At 36.3% G+C, this 19,289-nt stretch overlaps 1 protein-coding gene across 1 annotated transcript; it reads right to left on the bottom strand.

The window, feature by feature from the left end:
* Positions 1-13,322: 13,322 nt before the first annotated feature.
* LOC101315143 lies at positions 13,323-17,250 on the bottom strand. The gene is made up of 3 exons (XM_004298075.1): positions 17,040-17,250; positions 14,558-14,669; positions 13,323-13,926 (listed from the first exon to the last, which is right to left on the bottom strand). The coding sequence occupies exons 1-3, from the start codon at positions 17,248-17,250 to the stop codon at positions 13,323-13,325; spliced, it is 927 nt and encodes a 308-aa protein (XP_004298123.1).
* Positions 17,251-19,289: the final 2,039 nt, after the last annotated feature.

Genomic DNA, 19,289 nt, shown 5'->3' with positions numbered 1-19,289 from the left:
ACTACCGTCGGAAACAAATACTATATATATATATATATATAAGTAATTAATCAGAGGTCAAAACACACTCTATGAGTGTCGGAAACAAATTTGGGTATAGATCATGAGAGAATTTATGTTTCTAAGGCACGTTGTAGCAACGCTTATCTTAAGACATTATTTTAACCGATGAAAAGAGAGTTTATGCCCAAGTTTGAAAAGTGACGGAGGCTATTCCAAACTTGAGGCATGAATTCTCATGATCTATACCCACAAAATTGTTCTTACATGCAATTATCATTATCTTTACTATTATAAAGTCAAGCGCTTTGGCTTCACCCATATATAAGTGTATGTATCTATCTCAATTTATCTATTCATACATGAAGATAGGCTCAAGATATAATTAGTTATACATCATGCAAACTCCGATCATTGATTGATGGTGCATGTTTTGCGTGATGTATAGATTCTCGATATAGGATTATATAACCTAATTAATTAAGTTTAAGTAAAGTTTTCATTATCTCAAAACTATTAATTGATAGATGTAGAGCTTTGAATATATAGTTATACATTATCACTCAAATTAAGCTTAGATTCTCAATGTAGGATTATATATCCTTGAAATGATGGATATGTTTGTATCAGTTCATCGCTCGTATCAATCTCTAAAATTAATCATGTTCCTTGTTAAGACATATACAAGTGGTTAATTGAGACACACAAACGGACTGAATGCATTGTGTACCAATTTGATCAAGCAAGCCATTACCATTTTCAATCTGCAAAGGTATGCTTTACAGCGAGAGATAGAGATTCCTCGATTTCTCCTAATGGAAAGGCAACTATATAATGGTTCTTTCGAGCAAAATGCATGCATTCCATGATTCCTATTTGGAAATATTTGCTTACATCTTTAAAGGGATCGACCTTTCCCCGTTACTTAAGGTGAGTTTCCAAACGATTAATTATCCTCCTAATTGGTTTTGTGCATTATCTTATGTGTAATCAATTACCTACTTAAGGTGAGGTTTCCCCCTACATCTTCCTGGCCTACTTTTCCTTTGTGAAAATATTCTCTATTATACAAGTATAATAAAACCATATAAAAACTCATTGGGTGTAGTTCGATTTATTAATTAAGACGGTGACAGTTTGTGAAGATCACTAATGGGATTTTGTTCTAGTATGAGGGAAGGGAATGAAATAAAGCAATAGGTAGCGAATGGTTTTGCTTATCTAGCATTAGTTTAATTATGCTTTAACTTTGATTTGAAAAGATGGTATTTCAAGGCCAATGACACTGAGTTTGAGAATAAAGCGGTAAACATTTTGAATGTAGGATCAATTCCATCACGAGAACAAAATTATGAGAGAATTGTTTTAATCTATTCTTTTAATCATATTCCAAGTTCCATGAAAATGACCTTGTTTCATTGTACTAAAAAAAACCAAAGAAAAGTTCGAACTTAAAATAACTTCTTTCAACAAAACAAACAATGGGTCAAAACTTGCGTTCGTTTCATGTGAATTAATCCGTCCATGGAATGTGGCGTTATGCATGTTCTCTTATCACTATAATCAATTTGATATGAATATCGCAAGAATATATAAGAAAAAGAAGAAAGTAGCATAAATAACAAGGTTCTCTAAATCCATGCTCATTTAAGATTTGGTTAGTTAAAACTGAGTTCAGATTGCACACACAGATGTGTAAATTCATTTAGCAACATCAATCTCTCTAGATATTAAACCTAAAGGTACAATGTAATTGGAATTCGAAACAACTCTATCACTCACTTTCCTTTTGTAAACTAGCAGGCTTCCCCCAAAGAAATAAACAGAAAACAATCTGTCTTCAAAGACCAACTGGCACAACCTTCTCTGGGTATGTACAAACTGGTATATGTTACAACTTACAAATCACCCCAAAATTAACATCATTTTACGCACATAACAATTTAAAAAGCACCCTATAGACAAGGCCACTCTAGACAAGGCAGTACAGAAATGCTCCTGATATACTCCAATAGAGCAAGATTTGACCATGTGACAGCAGAACTTACAGCACAAGTATATCCTTGTGCTTCTTACGATTCTCTAAATCATCAAATAATTAAGAATAAAGTTAACAAAGTTTCATTCTGCAATTATTTAAGTTCCCTCAAAATCTAAGCCAAGATCTACACAGATTTCTTTGGTTCCATTGTGAAGTTGGTTGATCTTTCTGATTTTTGCTGCTAGGTGCACAAGACGTCGCTTCATTAGTGTGAACTTTCAGTAGTACATGTTCCATTGGAATGGTACCGACTCAATGGAAAATCGTATGTCAGATGTGGTTCATGGAGGTCATTGAGGGATGATCTGCTGTTGAGGATGTTAGTGAGATTCAATGGCAAAGAATTCATCTGCAAAAATGCATTTGGAATCAATCGTATGAACAACAAATTGTATGAAATCTGTTCAAGCAATAACTTGGTTCAAAGTTTCAAAATTCTAAGCATACACCAAGTAATTGTTCATGCCCAAATATGAATGCAAATAAAAGAAGTCAGTTTTCTAGTGATTATATATCAGAGAGCAGATGGACAAAATGTATCACAATTCACAACCACCTACTTTTTCATTACTTTTTTCTTAGTCAAGTGAGATTCTTTTTAATTAAATTATGATCCTGATGTAACTTTTTGGATCTGCAGAAATTTCCAGTTGACACAGACACAGAACCCTAAACCCTAAACCATAAAAGGTTGTGAACCACTTATGGAAACGATCGGCTAGGTTGAGAATCTCCGAAAGTTGAGTCGTACCCTTCTGTATCAGTACAATTAGGTAGCAAAAATTGCCGTCTTGATTTGTTTTACTCCAAGTGGCAACCCAGAAATTGCAACTTTCCTAGGCACTTCTGTCATTCCAGAATACCATAACTATTATTCAGTTACATGCTACATTCACAAGCAATAAAAAAAATAGAAAGGAAATACTGGGAGAGAAAATAATGATCAAATTACTTCAATGTCAAAAGTAAACCAATACAACTTTAGTAAACCAATACAACTTTATGACAGTCTTTGTCTCTATATATATATATATATATATATATATATATATTGTTAGTAAAACAAAAAGAATAAACTGAGAAAGGAGAGAAACAACCAAGAGAATGAGAGAATATGTGTGTCTTATTAAGTAGGGAACTATTTCTTATATAGAGATGAGGCCATGATGTAAATTACAATAACAACCCTAGTCGGCTAATTACAAGAATGCCCACTAAGTAATAACTATTTACAACACTCCCCCTTGGGTATTCTCTGTCATTAGCTTCCTCTGATATGTGTTTTGGTGTTGCCTCGTCAAAACCTTGCCAGGTAATAAAAACCCTATAGGACAAAAACAATCCTGGTCGAAGGAGAAAAGAGTACAACGCACAAGTAACAGTAATAGTCAGAACCCTTGATTTCGGTGAAGTGGTTCAGTCTGAATCATAAGATGCGAGTCTATGGGAGATAGATGCATAATAGTTGCTACACCAAAACCTTGCCCGGTAAATCCAGTGGGACAAACCCGTGGTCGAAGGGAAAAGATGAGCAAATGCATATATTTCAAATAAAAACATCTTCAAGATGCAGCATGAGCAAGGTGACCAATTACATGTGTGTCTCATTAAAACCTTGCCAGGTAACAAAACCCAGTGGGACAAAATAACCCTGGACGAAGGACAAAAAGAGTACACAATAGTCAAGAGTATGCTTCAGGATACTCCCCCTAATATTGACTCCCCCTGAAAACTACACACTAGGTAAAACTACTACATTGATCATGTTTCTTGAATAACTTAATAGTCAGCATGATTTAAAGAGGTTTTTGTTTCATATACCTCTAAGATTATTGTATTCCCTATAGTAAAGACATAACCAATTGGGAATAAGCCTTGTGTGGGTTTACATAACCCGTATCAGCATATTTAACAAGGCAAACATCATTCCAAGAATCATAGGCGGTTGATCCATTCCATGATGCCTAGGGATAGAACGAGCCATTTTCCGTCATACATTTAAAGTAACAAAAAAATTGTCTTTTATGCCATTTACGGAGGCGGCGTGTTGGCGCAGATCTATATCTAGCTAACAAATTCACATCGGGTGAGATGTCCGGTTTAGGGCATTTAGCTAAGTACAATAATGTGCCTATTGTACTTAGATATGAGTCTTCTGGTCCCAATATCTCTTCATTATCATCTACACGATGATACGAGTCTCACTAGACTTTAGACGATTATGAGTGAGCTTGAAGACTTTGCTTTATCCTCATTAAAGCATCTTAACATCTTCTAGATGTAATTTGATTGATGGACCAAAATTCCATTTGCACTTTACACGACTCCAGGTCGAGAAAATGATTTGGTCTCTGAAAGTCTTTTTATCTCAAACTCCGACTTTAGGTGTTTTATGGTTTTCTTGATCTCTTCAAGAGTATCAATCAAATTCATGCTATTGACGTAGATCACCAAAAATTGCAAACCCGAAGTTTGTTTTCTTAATAAACACGCATGGGCATAGTCCATTGTTCATATATCCCATCCCAAGCAAATATTCACTTAGACAGTTAGACGGTTATACCAACTCCGTCTGGATTGTTTGAACCCCTAAAGTGAACTACTCTAGCAAATGGAGAGCATGTTCTGTGGTTTAGAACTATTTGCATTGGGTAACAGAAGTCCTTCAAGAACCTTCATGTATATCTCTATATTCAGATCCTCATAGAGATAAGTTGTTACCACATTCATAGGCTGCTTATTCAGTTATTCGGAAACTACCAAACTGATAAGGTAGTGGAACGTTATGACTTTCATTACGGGAAAATACTTCTCATCGTAATCAATCACAGGGCGTTGAGAAAATCCTTGCGCCATTAGAAGAGTTTTGTATATCACAATCTCATTTTTCTCATTACGCTTCCTTACAAGTACTCATTAAACTCTATACGCATGTTTAACATGGGGAGGTGTGAGAACAACAGGCCCATAACACCTTTCTCTAAGTTAAGGAATCTAATATGACCCGGATTGTTTCTTTCCTCTTTAGCCAGTCGTCTCTTCGTTGAGATCTATCAACGAATCAAGGTTCGACATCATCACTTATTATAATTTCGGTGGCCACCGCAAATACAAATACATCATCGATGAACTCTCATTCCGATTCAATATCTCACTAAATTTACTGAGATTTTCTATTCTCGGGAGTGGGTTTAAATGTTGGAGCGTCCCCCAACTTCGTCTCTTCTAGGACTAACCCATAATTTGGATTAATCTCGTGAGTTGAATTGGTTTGAGATTGCGATGGCAAGAAGATTCATTTGTGCCAAATTTACCCTCTTATAGGGATAAGAATCATTCGAACCTAATGGTCTACCTCGTTTCAGGGCAGGGACTATGACTGGTTAGCCGCCATGGCCGTACTTCGTCTAACTAGGACGATACGTCCTACGGGGATATTTATCCTTGCAGGTTTGCAGCAGGTATATATGATCTTGTCACTTTAACTAGATCTAATGAAGTGTCTGGCATATTCTGAGATACACTACATAGATCTAGAATTCTTTACACTTCAACTAGAAGTAGAATTCTTCGCATTTCAATATAACATGTGCGGTTTGGGGATCAAGATGAGACATTCTACACGTCGTTCATCAGGAACGCTCACGTTCTTATCTCCCCCTAACGGCGGGAAGACTGTCTCATCAAAATGATAACCGCAAATCTAGCGGTATAGAGATCTCATGTCAAGGGCTCTAAGGAGCACATAATGGATAGGGTTCCTAATCGACATATATGCCCATCCTTTGTTGAGGACCCGATTTTGTACGTTGTAGCGGCACAATTGACACGAAGACTACAAACCCAAATGCGTGTAAGTGCAAAAACATCAAGTTCACACCCAGTCACCAACTGTAACACGAAGTAAGACAGGTAGCAGTGGGCCTCAATTGGACCGACATGGCCGCATGCAAGATTGCATAGCCCGACGCAAACAATAGAAGCTTGGTGCGCATTACCAAGGTTCTATATGCGAGACCATCTTAGGTTTGAACATAGGAAACTATATGTTTTACAAAACCCAAGGGATATGCAATAATCATCGAAAACCTTCGATGTAAACTCTCCGGAATTATCAAGTCTTATAGACTTTATGGGATAATCTGAGTGGTGTACCCTCTATTTCATATGTGAGAGTTTAGCAAACGCAACATTTTCTTGTGGACAATAGTGTGACATCTGATCACTTTTGTCGATGCATCAACCAAAACCATTAATATTTAACTAGTCCGTATGGTGGTTGGATAAGTCCACATATTTTTCTTTGCATTCTGTGCATAAAAAGATAATGTACATTCTAGTTTTTGCATGTGATGGTCTAGTATTCAACATTCTTAACAAGCAGCTTGATATAATGTGTCATTAAAGACAAAACCCTTATTCTGAGGGGGATGCCCGTGTGATAATTGAGTTGAGGATATGGTGTATCATATGTTTTTCTTGGGTGCATCAAACACCAATTCTATAGCTAGTATTTGCTCGAATCACTCGTATCATTTAGCTTCCAGCTAATAAATTTTAATATCTTCAATGTACGCTGTGGCCGCACATTCGAAGGCTATGCAAAGATATTACACCATTTTTCTAAACGGTTTCAACGTTTTAGGTATTGAATTTAATGAATTTACCTTTTGATAACGTTCTTCTGAAACATAGAGGTATTTTGCCTTGTCAACCAGACGAGAATGCTCAATTCCTTAATATTGATAACACGTATCAATTTTGATTTAGATTCTAGGGCATCAAGCCTTTTCATTTCAATATTCTCTAATTATGATTTGCTTCAGGCAAAGAAGATGTCTACTTCAAATAATTTCTTCTGGAGACTACCAATTAACATGATAAAAGCTACCGATTTTATCATGTCTAGTGAATTTTGGAATGAAACTTCAAGTTTCTTAATGGAGGGATTATCGAAACTACAAGTTTGATTTATATATGAACTACTGGTTCATTTCTGAACTACTGGTTCATTTCTGAACTACCGGTTCATTAGGTACATGTATTTTCAAATTATAATCATGTAACAATTGATGAAATCAATTCCACGCTACTAATTTAGCATAGTGAATATGTCATGTAATTATGTGTAATTGCTTCTAGCAATTAACTACACATTAAATATGGTGAATATATTAACAACAGCCATTATGAGAAAGTATTTGGAGTGCCTTATAGACATACATAATGACTAGGTACGAAAAACCAGTGTCATTGGATTATTTTTCTTTTGTTTGATTCTGCTGGACCAAAGGAATTGACTGTAATTAAAGTGAAATAAATAAACCTAGCCTCTACATACTTTACAAGCCTACGGGCCACAATCTGAGAGAAATGTTGAGCTTTTAGGTCCCGTAGAGGGAGAGTAGGCCTACTGGGCTAAGAATGGTCTACCAAGAAATGCAATGTTATTAATCAACCCTTTCGGTAACTCCAATTGTATACGACCAGGTAAGCCATGATGAGGTGGTGGAGCGAGGCTCACTTAAGTACACATCCTCAAAAGTACTTGCCTAGACATCGCATCCAACTAGGTGAGCCTAGTTTGAGAAAAGTTATAATCATTGTCATAAACTCAAGGCGACACATGACGAGCTTATTTTCTAGCCTTAGAGCTTAGGTCGAGCTTCTGGCTCAATTTCATATATATTCATGTTTGATTTAAGCTTCTGATTTAACATCATTAATATTCACCAATATAACATAAACCAATGGAATATATGTTATTAAATCGTAACATACAAACTTAATGTGAAAATAATTATATGAAACCGAAATAAATTAAATTATAACGGAAACAATTTAATTCTCATCGACATAATGTATATGCAATAAAATTACTAAACCAATAAATGTCAATAACGTAGCGGTTACTTGCAAAACTAACTCATTTGCATCTCCAATTGCTTCTGGCATTAATGTGTCATTACATACTCATAATAATTATCGATATAAACGATAACATAATTGAGAACTAATTGAATAAAACTGATGCGATTTGAATTTGGTAACCGACAATTAATATATGGCATAAATTACTAAATAAATATCATTTATGTAGCGGTTAAGTACCAAAGGCAATGAGTTCAAATCTCATTAATGCTTCTAGCATTACACATAAGTATTAAATTGGATAAATGCTTCTGGCATGACATTGATGTAATAATCGCGTAATTAAACCTTAATACTTCAAGCACAATTTATGGGGTTATAAATGTGTAATTGCTTCTGGCATTATACCCTCATAAACGTCAAATTGAAATGAATATGATTCTAATTCGTAATTGACATTAAATTAGGATCCGACATAAAGTCAATAACAAATATCATTTATGTAGCGGTTATGGGTTTAAATCTCATTAATGCTTATAACATTATGTATTACTGTATTAGTAATAAATGAGGTAAATGCTACTGGCATAACGTTTATATAATAATTACGTAATTAAACCCAAAATTCATGCTTCTAGCATAATGAATTATAATGGAAATTATTCAAATTGACGTAACTGAATATTAAATTCATAACGTTTGTATCATAATGTGCACAATAATTTGGCCCATAATGCTTGTAGCATAATGTATGTGCTATAACTTGGTAAATGCTTCTGGCATTAATTACATGTCTTTTAATGACATTGAATTTGACATAATTTAAATATGTAACTGACAAAACGTATATGTTAATTTATACGTAAATAACATAATTAGTGCTATGCGTCATTATTCAAATGACGTTACATTTCTAAACGGATTTTATTTAAACCCCATTAAGAGCAATATTAATTCATTTATATTACTAAATGCTTCAGGCATAAATATTCCATATATGTAATGTCTAGCATAAATGACCAAATTAATGGTTATGGGCGTTACTTCTGGAACGCATGCATATACTTGATTTTGACGGTGATCTTGAATTTGATACATGTACTTGTTGATCCATGTGCCTTTTGGTTTGCACTACTAGGCAGGTGGCGGTGGCTAATTACGAAGGCTACTGGCCGTTCAATGATTTTCAATGTCGATTTTTCTTTCTAAAATCATATATATATATATATACACACACAAATTTCGAATGGATAAACGAAATATGGTTTATGCTTCATGGTGTAGTTTTTCATATAATCATGGCTTGAAGAAATGAATTAGAATTAAGATTTGGAAAACTTTACTCAATACGAAGCGAGAAGGATCTTCATCTTAGTTGAAGTGCAAAGCTTGCCAGCCAATCCAATTGCTTCTATATGATAATCCTGAACCAAGTTGAATGATTGTCCTTTGTTTGGTTGATCAACAATTTCAGAGCTTTTCATGCAACATCAAATTAAACTCAACGTTAGAACTATTCGTGCTGATAACGTGTTGTAAAACAAAAAAAATAAACTGAGAAAGGAGAGAAACAACCAAGAGAATGAGAGAATATGTGTGTCTTATTGAGTAGGGAACTATTTCTTATATAGAGATGAGGCCATGATGTAAATTACAATAACAACTCTAGTCGGCTAATTACAAGAATACCCACTAAGTAATAACTATTTACAACATATATATATATATATATATATACACACACACATGGTGCCATCTTTCATCTCAATTGGTTCTGCTTCACTTGGTTCTGGTATGCCCTTTGGTTTCAATGTTAGAATAGCTGTTCTAGCTACTTCAGCTGATGTGTAAAATTAGCTTTCAAATTCCCAATATTGCAATTCTGTATTGTTATACTTGTCAATGAGGTTTGGATAGTTTACCATCATAAGATAAGGTATGTTTTAAGTTAATATTTAGTTGTATTTGAAAAATGATGATCAAAAGCCTACCATAGCATAAGCCTATGTCAAACAGTTTTGTCAAATTACTGTTTTGTTATAAGGTTTGCAGGTCAATCTGATCCCAAATATTCACTAGAATAATTTAATTCTGAGGTAATTAGCTATATTTCTCCCTCATTTGCTTGAACTTTCTTGCTCAAAATATGATGATTCAATTGCTTTAATAACCACAGTGAATTGAGACATGGGGTTGGAGTAATTAAGACACTGATCAAAATTGGTGCTTCATGTGCTTTGCATTGCCTAATGAATTTGTTGTCGGGAAAAAGCAAATAATATATATACTGCAAGCAATACAGCAAATTGAACAACAAAAAACTTGATGATAGTCATCAAATCTGCATAAAAGCATCTACTAACACACAGACCAAACCAAAAGTCCAAAACAGAACACAAGCCAAACAACAGCATTCAAAATCAGCCGAAATGAAAGAAGTCATCTTCAATCCAAACACACTTAACCTCGAGATCAAAACTAAAGATCATATGCACAGCAAGAAAGAAGTCGAAGAACATCTAGAAGTTGTTAAAATGGACAAACCAAAAACCAGATAGGTAGATATATACAAAGAGAAACTTTTATTCCATAGAAAAATTATATTTTCGACAGATAACTAATAGCATCCACCATATAGAACAAAATGCATATTTCATAGCCAATTGAGTAATCTTCTAAACCATTTGAAGTTTCTTGATGTTTCTTCTCTGCATATATAGGCACATAGCTCTTATAGGTCCATCCTATCAACGTACTTTTATGGCTAAAGTTATCTCACTTGAACACTCGAATGTCCAAACACCATATAAGAGAATGCATCGATCGTTAGGTGACAGAACAACTATCACAAACCCTGCTCGGAATACTATTAGGAAACTGGCAGAAATAATGGCCGCCCCTGCTTCAAGGCCTTGGTCATCCATGAATGTTTCAATTCATTTTGCAGTGCATCGTATAAATCAGCTGTGTCAACCCTGAGACTCAAAAACACCGAGAAGCTGATGATATAGCTACGTGAAGAGTTGCAGAGGCTACTGGGGTTCTCAAGGCCTTTAAGAATTCCAAAAAGAAAAAACTACAGCAGAGAATCAACAAGAGCAAGCAAACTGAAACACATGAAAACAATGGAAGAGATAGAAAGAGCTGGGAAACAACTTGAAGAAAATTTGATGGACGACTGGAAGAGGAGACTTTTGCAGTTTTGCAGATGGCCATTTAGGAGAGGAGACGAATAGTTTACCATCACTTTCAGCCAACCCAGAGCTTTATTTCCACTCAGAGCCAAATAAGAACAATAGTGTTTGGTCAGTGGGACTGCTGATCACAAGCAAAGCTATGTACGCATATGATAGTACAGCTATTACTGTTTTTTACAATTTACATGATATATTGGCCAGTTTCTCTAGCTTCGTATAACTCTTAATTCTATGATGCAAAGCAATGACCATAATATCCAAAAATTTGTAATTGTTGGCACAAGGAAAAGCACACCTATTTGATTTCAGTAATTACAAGCCAACGATTTGTGAACACATATACAGACTAGCATTACGCAAGTCTTAAGAGACTTAATTATCAGCTTCGCAGGTTGCATGAAGAAGTAAACAAGACTGATGAGCAAGAAGAGATTGTTGTTAAAAAAAAAAAAAACATTTAAAAATGATTAGCTTCAGAGAAGGGAATAAAATTGAATCTCAACCAATGACTTCCAGTCTTCCATAGAGTGAAACATTTGAAGTGCCTATATGCGGCGTCCCATATCAAACATTAAAAACTAATTATGATCACAAAAGAGCAGAAATATCACCATGAAGGCATGCCAAGATGCAATCAGAAGGAGCAGTAAATCGTTGAACTTCAGTTGCGAAGAACAACCAAAATGAGGAAGACCATCTGCAGCAAATCGATACTAGTTGCAAAGTACAACCAAAATGGGCAAGAACATCTTAAACACTGCACTCTTTATGAACATGATGTAGCCCCCAGGCATCCTGATTTTTCAATAAGAATCATGAATAAGGCTGAGCCAACTTCTAGTCTTGTTTAACAATATCAAAACTCTTCTCAGAAGGCATTCTTAAACCAGTAAACCTTAGACTTCAACAATAACCCAAACTCCACCACCTCTCACGAAATCCAGGCAGCAGCCAGCAGTAATATGTTGTGAGCAAAATCGAGAAACATCTTAGCTTAACAGACCTGGGAAATTCTTTACCGAGGATTTGCAGAAACTAGCATGTGTCACACAATCAATCTATAAATATATATCTGTGTACTTGACCATTTCGATATCAGTCTTGACTAGGTCCGGTTCTTTTGTGAATAATCCTAGAAATAAGTTTACAATTAAGCCTTGTGGTGTGCAAGGCTAGGACGTTTCCTAATTTATATACTACACATAAGGAGGACATTACCATGAATAACAGGATTCTCAAAACTTTGGACATTCTAGATCAAGATGTACGTCTGCGTTAGCAATAAGTAGCAGAGTTCAAATTGCAGGTACTAATGTAACAAATCCAACCCAAGTGTTCACAGTGCCACAGAACTCTGTCTACACTCTAAGCATGCATTCAGAAATAGGAGGTTCATGTAAAACATGATTGGAAACTACTCGTAGAAATGAAATCTTAAGGTATAAATAAACTGCCATTGGAAAATATTCTGTTACAACTTGCAACTCACTTTTTCTTCTAGTTAGGCAGTCATTTGCCCAGAGGAAATAAAGAAGAAAATAAGTTAGGCCTCAAAATACCAGAATATTGTCATGAAGATGAGGCAAGATGCAATCAGAAGATCAACGAACCCCAGATTGCAAAGAATGGCAAAACAAGGGGAGGACCATCTGCAACAAAAGTGCACTACCTCCAAAACATGACCTAGCACGCATGAAATATTCAACAGTTCTGACACTCCAACAAAAGTTCACGCAAATGATAGAAACAAGGGATCACCAATAATAAGAGTAATTATGAAGTCTAAGTCGGCTTCTACGAGCACATTAATTATCAAAACTGTCATCCCAAGCAATAGTTAAATTATCCAGCAAACCTCACATTTCACAGAGAACCTCACCCGAACCCATAAACCCAAACTCCACGGCACCAACAGTAAGGTGCCGTGAACAAAATTGAAGCCACCTTAAGCTTGGCAATCGCTGGAGGAGGAGACAAACCTACTGGAACTTCTTTTCAAAGGAGTGCGAACAACAACTGGTTGCCACAAATCAGTCTATAATCGTGACTGTTTGGATATAAGTTATAACTCTTGTCAATGCAGAACATATAAGAAATGCTACTAAAAGATAAAAGTAGCATACTGACATGAACATTTGTGGGCTTGTGCTAGCAAAGCATCTCATTATCATCACATTAAGAACAAAAACAACAAAGCATCATCCTGCAATTATTCAACTTTCCTCAAATCCTAAGCCCAGTTCCGCAAGACTCATTTTCCCTTCAAAGATGCTGAGCAATTCAGGTACTTCCTCTTGATGTTGCACCACAAACCTATCCACGAAGTACTCCCTGTAGACCATCGAACTGCTGAAACTGAATTCTCCCCTTGTTATTAAACCCTTCAGTAGGAGAACTCTAATAACTGAACACCTAGGTATTATCCAATTCTCCAAACTATAGGTCAAGCCAGTTGGATAATAACCCAAATCTGCAGGCTGAAACAAAGCCATTTTGTTGACAATAAAATCCATTTTCTTAGAAATATTCTTCTCTGTCAATAGCACAAAGAAGGGATTCTTTCTAAATGCCACCAAAAAGTCCTCTTCACTCCAACCACACTGTTTATAGAAATTCATTTTTTGTTCCCATTTTGATGCATCCGTCAAACAAATCACACATAGTGCTTTCATGAATGTTGCTGACGAAGGGTAGATTCCCATACTCATGACCTTCTTGACAGTTTTGTTAAACTTCTCAATTTCGAGGCACAGTAGGAAAGGTCTCCGAGCCACATATGCAGACACTGCGGATCCTGGCACTTCAAGTTCTCTGAGACTGAAACATTCCGAGCAATGTTGCTTATTGATTTGACTGACAACTGACGATAGCAACTCTTATAGAAAAGAGCGAGTTTTAGGTCGGGGAGAAGTAGACTTTTGATGATATCATAACAAGGCCTGAGATTTCTATCAATGTTCTTTGTTAAAATACAAGGGTTGCAGCAAAGAACCTGGGCAATGTCAATGCCTGAGAGGCCAATAGAACTCAAAAACTCAAGTTTGGGCAAAAGGGTCTTGTCAGGTTTGGTCCAGAGCACTTCTGGGAATTTCCTAACAAGTTGGGCAACGTGGGTATCATTGAAACCATAGTGTTTCAGAAGCTTAATAACCGAGTCAGGTTTCTCTCTGGACTTGAAGTGTACCCTCTTCTTAGACAAAGAGAGAGCCACTTCTGGGGACAACCCACAAGAGTTTACAAGGTATAAAACTGTAAAAGACCCATCTTTCTCTTTTGGTTCATCAATTTTAGAGCCTAATAGTGATTTGGATGAACACAATCTGCTAAAGTGAGATGCTTTGTGTGAATGGGTCACTGAATCAACAGAAAGGCTAAAACTTGGAAGCAGTAATTGCAATCTCTTACAGCAAAAACCAAACATAATTGCAGCAAACAGAAAGGGACTCACCCAATATGAATTCTCTGCTCAGTTTGAACCGGCCGGCAATTGTGGGTGCTTCGCTTACTCCCTATTCCAAGTCTCTGCTCAGTTCTGCTCCTCCACTCGTGAATTGGAAATACTGCAATTGACCTTGGTAAAAGTTAAAATGGGGATAAAGAGCTCAAAAGGTAAAAGTTAAAACTTTAAACAGTTGGCTCACAAAGAGTTGATATGGTGAATTTTGGTTAAAGTTTCGAACCAAAATTGACCTTGGTTTCGGCTACTCTGGAAGAATGCACAGAGCACGCTGAGAACGGGAGAGATGAAGTAGGGTTTTGAACTTCTGGCAGTTGTGTAAATGATTATGCTCTAAACCCACAATTTACCCTTGCTTACGAATTGTATGCTAACTTCTATAAAAGGTTGATTTGCTGATAGAACAGAGTATATGGCATGGTTTGAGGAGTTGAGTCACATAGAGTGTACTTCAGCCACAAACCAACATGTTATGATTTTGTATTAGAATTCACTTTTTTGGATGATGTTAGAATTCACTTGAAAATATTCATTCAAAGTATCCTATCTCAATTCCAATTTCCTCCTTCTCTTAATTTTCAAAACTCAAAATATTCACAACTCAGGTGCACAACTATCGCACCGATCAGCTTTTTCAATGAATGTTTGCTGGTGTTCGGCACTCTGAAATCTGAAATTGGTATCATCGTATATATATTACATAACGAGTAATGAGTATAATGTATAATATTGTTGCAATCCAATTATTGATCACGATTGTTGCATAGAAAGAAAAACAAAAACAAAATATCATTGTTTTCAAATGTATGTTTCATTGAGTTAATCAGTATTTTTATGGATGCATAATGGAAAATTAGAATGGAGGATAACTGATGTTACTTTGAGAATCAGCAAAGACTATTGCAAATTAATTTTGTGTCATTAAACCAAGAATACTCCAAAACAAATCAACTATGAAAGCACATTCACATAAGATTCACATAAGTGGTGAAATGTAGACATAAAATATAAATTCATAAACATTGAAGTAAACTAATTCCCATCAAACATAAACTTCCAAAAATAAAGGCACAATATGCTGTTGCTAATCTTGGTCATTCTAGTATTTCCCTATTGTATTGGAATGATAGGATTCCTAATGTGGCTCTTAGAGCCTTGCTCTTTGATATTGTAAACTTTGGTTGCCTTAAAGGTTTCAGTTTGTAATAGTATTTCCTCCTTCAAAAAAAACGAAGGGCATAGTATATAAACCTAGCATCTTATTTACGCATTCTTATTGGCTCCTAACATATGAGACAAAACAATTGTTATCATAACAACAACACAAAAAATGAGCATGCGCCAATCCGACCGCCTTGTTCTTCCCGATGACTCATCTTCCACACGGCAAACAACACATAGAGGATCACTTATCCAGTTGAATGGATCACGTGTCTGGCAATAGGTATGACAATGGTGTGAGCAACGCAAACGAGTAATGGTCGGATTATTAACAAACCCGTTAGGGGAAGCAGTATCATCAGAAACAAGTCTCCCACCACATACACAACAAACATTCGCTCCATTAGTAGCTATCAAACATTGAAGTTCTTCAATTAGTTCCTTAGTCGATACCTCAGTTAAAGAAATTGACGAAAACGTATCGCATAACTCAGAGGCCATTATTGAACAAAATATAATAGGTGCGGGTTGGATCATAAAAAAGGTGAGTTCTTAGCTTGTTTAGTTTTGTGAGGAGGTTCTTCTCCTCTGGACATGCTTATATATAGAAAATAGATAGATTATAACCAACTAAGAATTATGGAAATATATAAAACCAGCTAGATCAGGAAACATAACTAACCTAGGAACAAGAATCTACCAAAAAGTAAAGTTTAAATTGTCTAGATTAATGAGGCAAAACAAAAAAAGAAAAAAAAAATGTTTGAATAGATTTTCTAGACAATCTTTTAATTACACTGTTTTTTAATCTATTCACACATCTTACAGTCGGTAATAAATCAAATAATTTATAAAATAAATATAAACTGTGTTTATTTTTAAAATAGAAATAAAATTGATTTTTTTTTTTTTTTGAGAATGAAATACAATTGAATTGTAGTCATAAATTAATAAGATGTGGAAATAGGATTGTCCTTGCTAAATTTTAGGTTTTTTAAGGAGTAGCTGGCAGCCACGCGAAACACAAACCCTATTCAGAAGCCAAAGTATGAAATCAGGGGTGAGGGGTATGGTGAACATATATATAAGAAGTTTTGACAGCACCGGTATCCAAACTCTTATGGCACGGTCAAAACGATACCTACATTTACAAAACTACCAATGTGGTACCCAAATTTCATTTTCGCTAAGGTTGGAGGCCGTTTTCCGTCACCGTATCGTCTGTTTGCTAACATATGAAGGGTAAAATTGTTTTTTTATTAAGTAATTAAAAAAATCAGTTTAAAAGAAAAAATTTTGGGTTTTTCTTTGCCTTCTTTGCCAACATCATCAGTGACCAGAGCCATAGCTCTTTCATCAATCACTTCATCAATTATTCCAAACTCTTTCGCCTCTTCTGGGGTCATGAAGTAATCCTTATCCATGTTCTTCTCAATTATCTCTTTTGATTGCCCTGTATGCTTTGAATACAATGCATTGAGTGAATCCCACACACAGACACCATGCTTTGTGTGAATCGTCATATTTTTTGCTTGTCCGCTATACCCACCTGAAGCTTGATCACATAATGCATTAACTATCCTATCCAACCAAACACCCCAATTATGAACATCATCCAACTCCGAGCACCGCCAGACGTCGATTACCTGCAATCAGCACATTCTACTCCCTATGGAGCTCAGCAGTGCCTCAACGCACATTCAAAAGCAAATAAAAACACAAATCTTAGACATTAAAACTAAATCCAGCTAAATTAGGATCTTAAACTCCGAGTCTCCTCCAAACGACGCCGCATTCGACACACTCACAACCAAAACGAGCACCGGAAAACCAAACTAAGCAGCTCGGATCTCACATACTCAGGGGCGGATCCAGCCTCTTGTGGGTGGGGCTCAAGCCCAACTAAAGAAAGTTGGGGGGGGGGGGGGAAACTAGGTATAGATGTATTTTTTTTAGGTGATATATCATATATGCCCAGTCACCAAGTGATCAAGCCCAACCCACCCAACTACCCAACCTATTACCCAACAACCCAAGTCCACAAATCCACAATCATCACTCATCCACCAAGTCAACCTTCTTCACTGAAGGAGTCCTTCAACTTAAACACTAATAGTCTAAAACACGTATGACCTCACCTGCTGTTCCCCTCCGCCTCCAGCGCTCCACTCACCTATCCGACTATCCCTCTTCTCCTCCGCGGCTCCGCCTCCACTCCCCTCCAGTCCTCCACGGTTCCACCATAATCTCCTTCTTCCCGGCCTCCTCCGGTCCTCCCCGATAGCGACAACTAGCTTCCGGCCCTCCGCCTCCACTCACCTACAGAAATTAGGCATAATCTCTTTCTTCTTATATAGAATATGAAATTGTAAGTTCTGGTTGAGCTCCCACACTTTGCATGGTTATACTAGAAATTTTTTTTTTGCCCTTCGGCCAAAGTTCAAGCCCACCCCATCTTTAAATCCTGGATCCGCCACTGCACATACTGACTTAGCTCCACCAAATCCACAACGATTGAATCAGATAGCTTTGGTATACAAATCCTAACAAACGCGTGGCGAAAAGAGAGCCATAGTAGCACAGAAACAAAAAACCGTCCCTCTTGTTCTCGTAGGGGACACTGAGCGGATTGATCATGGCCTTAGTGGCGACGGCGGCAGACGACTTCATTCCGGATCGGCGGAGATATAGGAAGTTTCAGTTGGCGACAACGAAGAAGAGAGCCTCTTCTTCTTTAGGCTTGATTTTCTCGACGACTGAAGTCCGTGTGGACTGAGATGAGACTAGTAGAGACTAGACCGAAAATTGAGAGGAGTGAGAGAAATCTGGTGAGATGGGATTATACTTATGAATCGAGATTTCTTGCTGCCTCTAAACCAATTTGGTTAAAGATTTCACTTCAAGTTAGGACTCCAATTACACTCCAATTCAACGATTATGTTTGCGAAATCACAGATCCATAATGGGTGGGATTTGATGATTTGAGGAGGAGTTAGGTTCTGGCAAAAGTCAGAAGGTTATTTTTGTCATTGTCTATTTTTTGTGTGGGTCTTATGCAGGACACGTTAGCAAATAGATGACTAGGTGATAAAAAATGGCTTCAGGTTTTTCGTTGGTAGCGAAAATAAAGTTTGGGCACCGTATTAATGGTTTTGTAAGTATGGGTTAGTTTTATAAGGAGAAATGTTCACCAATGGTCCCCCAACTCTTGTGTCAAGGTCAAAATGATACCTTAATTTTCAAAGTGATCAATGTAGTACCTATACTTTTGTTTTGCTATTAGTGAGATACCTCTGTTACCTTTTAGTAATTATTCTGTTAAGGTATTTTTTTTTTTTTTTTTTTTTTTATTCTCTTACCTTTATGAACCTATAATTTTTCCTTCAAAAAACTAGCCTTCAACATGTCAGTATTTCACCTAACGACCTCCTGTCTAAATGGTTACTAATATGGCGGAATCACTGCTGCCTTGGAAAGGAAAAACCCAGATCTTAAAAGCAGAGTATTTATGAAGCAGAATAAGTCAAGCAAACAAGCATATTTAACAAAAATTAACACTTAA

Source organism: Fragaria vesca, linkage group LG4, assembly GCF_000184155.1.
Source record: "Fragaria vesca subsp. vesca linkage group LG4, FraVesHawaii_1.0, whole genome shotgun sequence".
NCBI classification, from domain to species: domain Eukaryota; kingdom Viridiplantae; phylum Streptophyta; class Magnoliopsida; order Rosales; family Rosaceae; genus Fragaria; species Fragaria vesca.
This window is presented reverse-complemented; position numbering and strand designations above follow the sequence as displayed.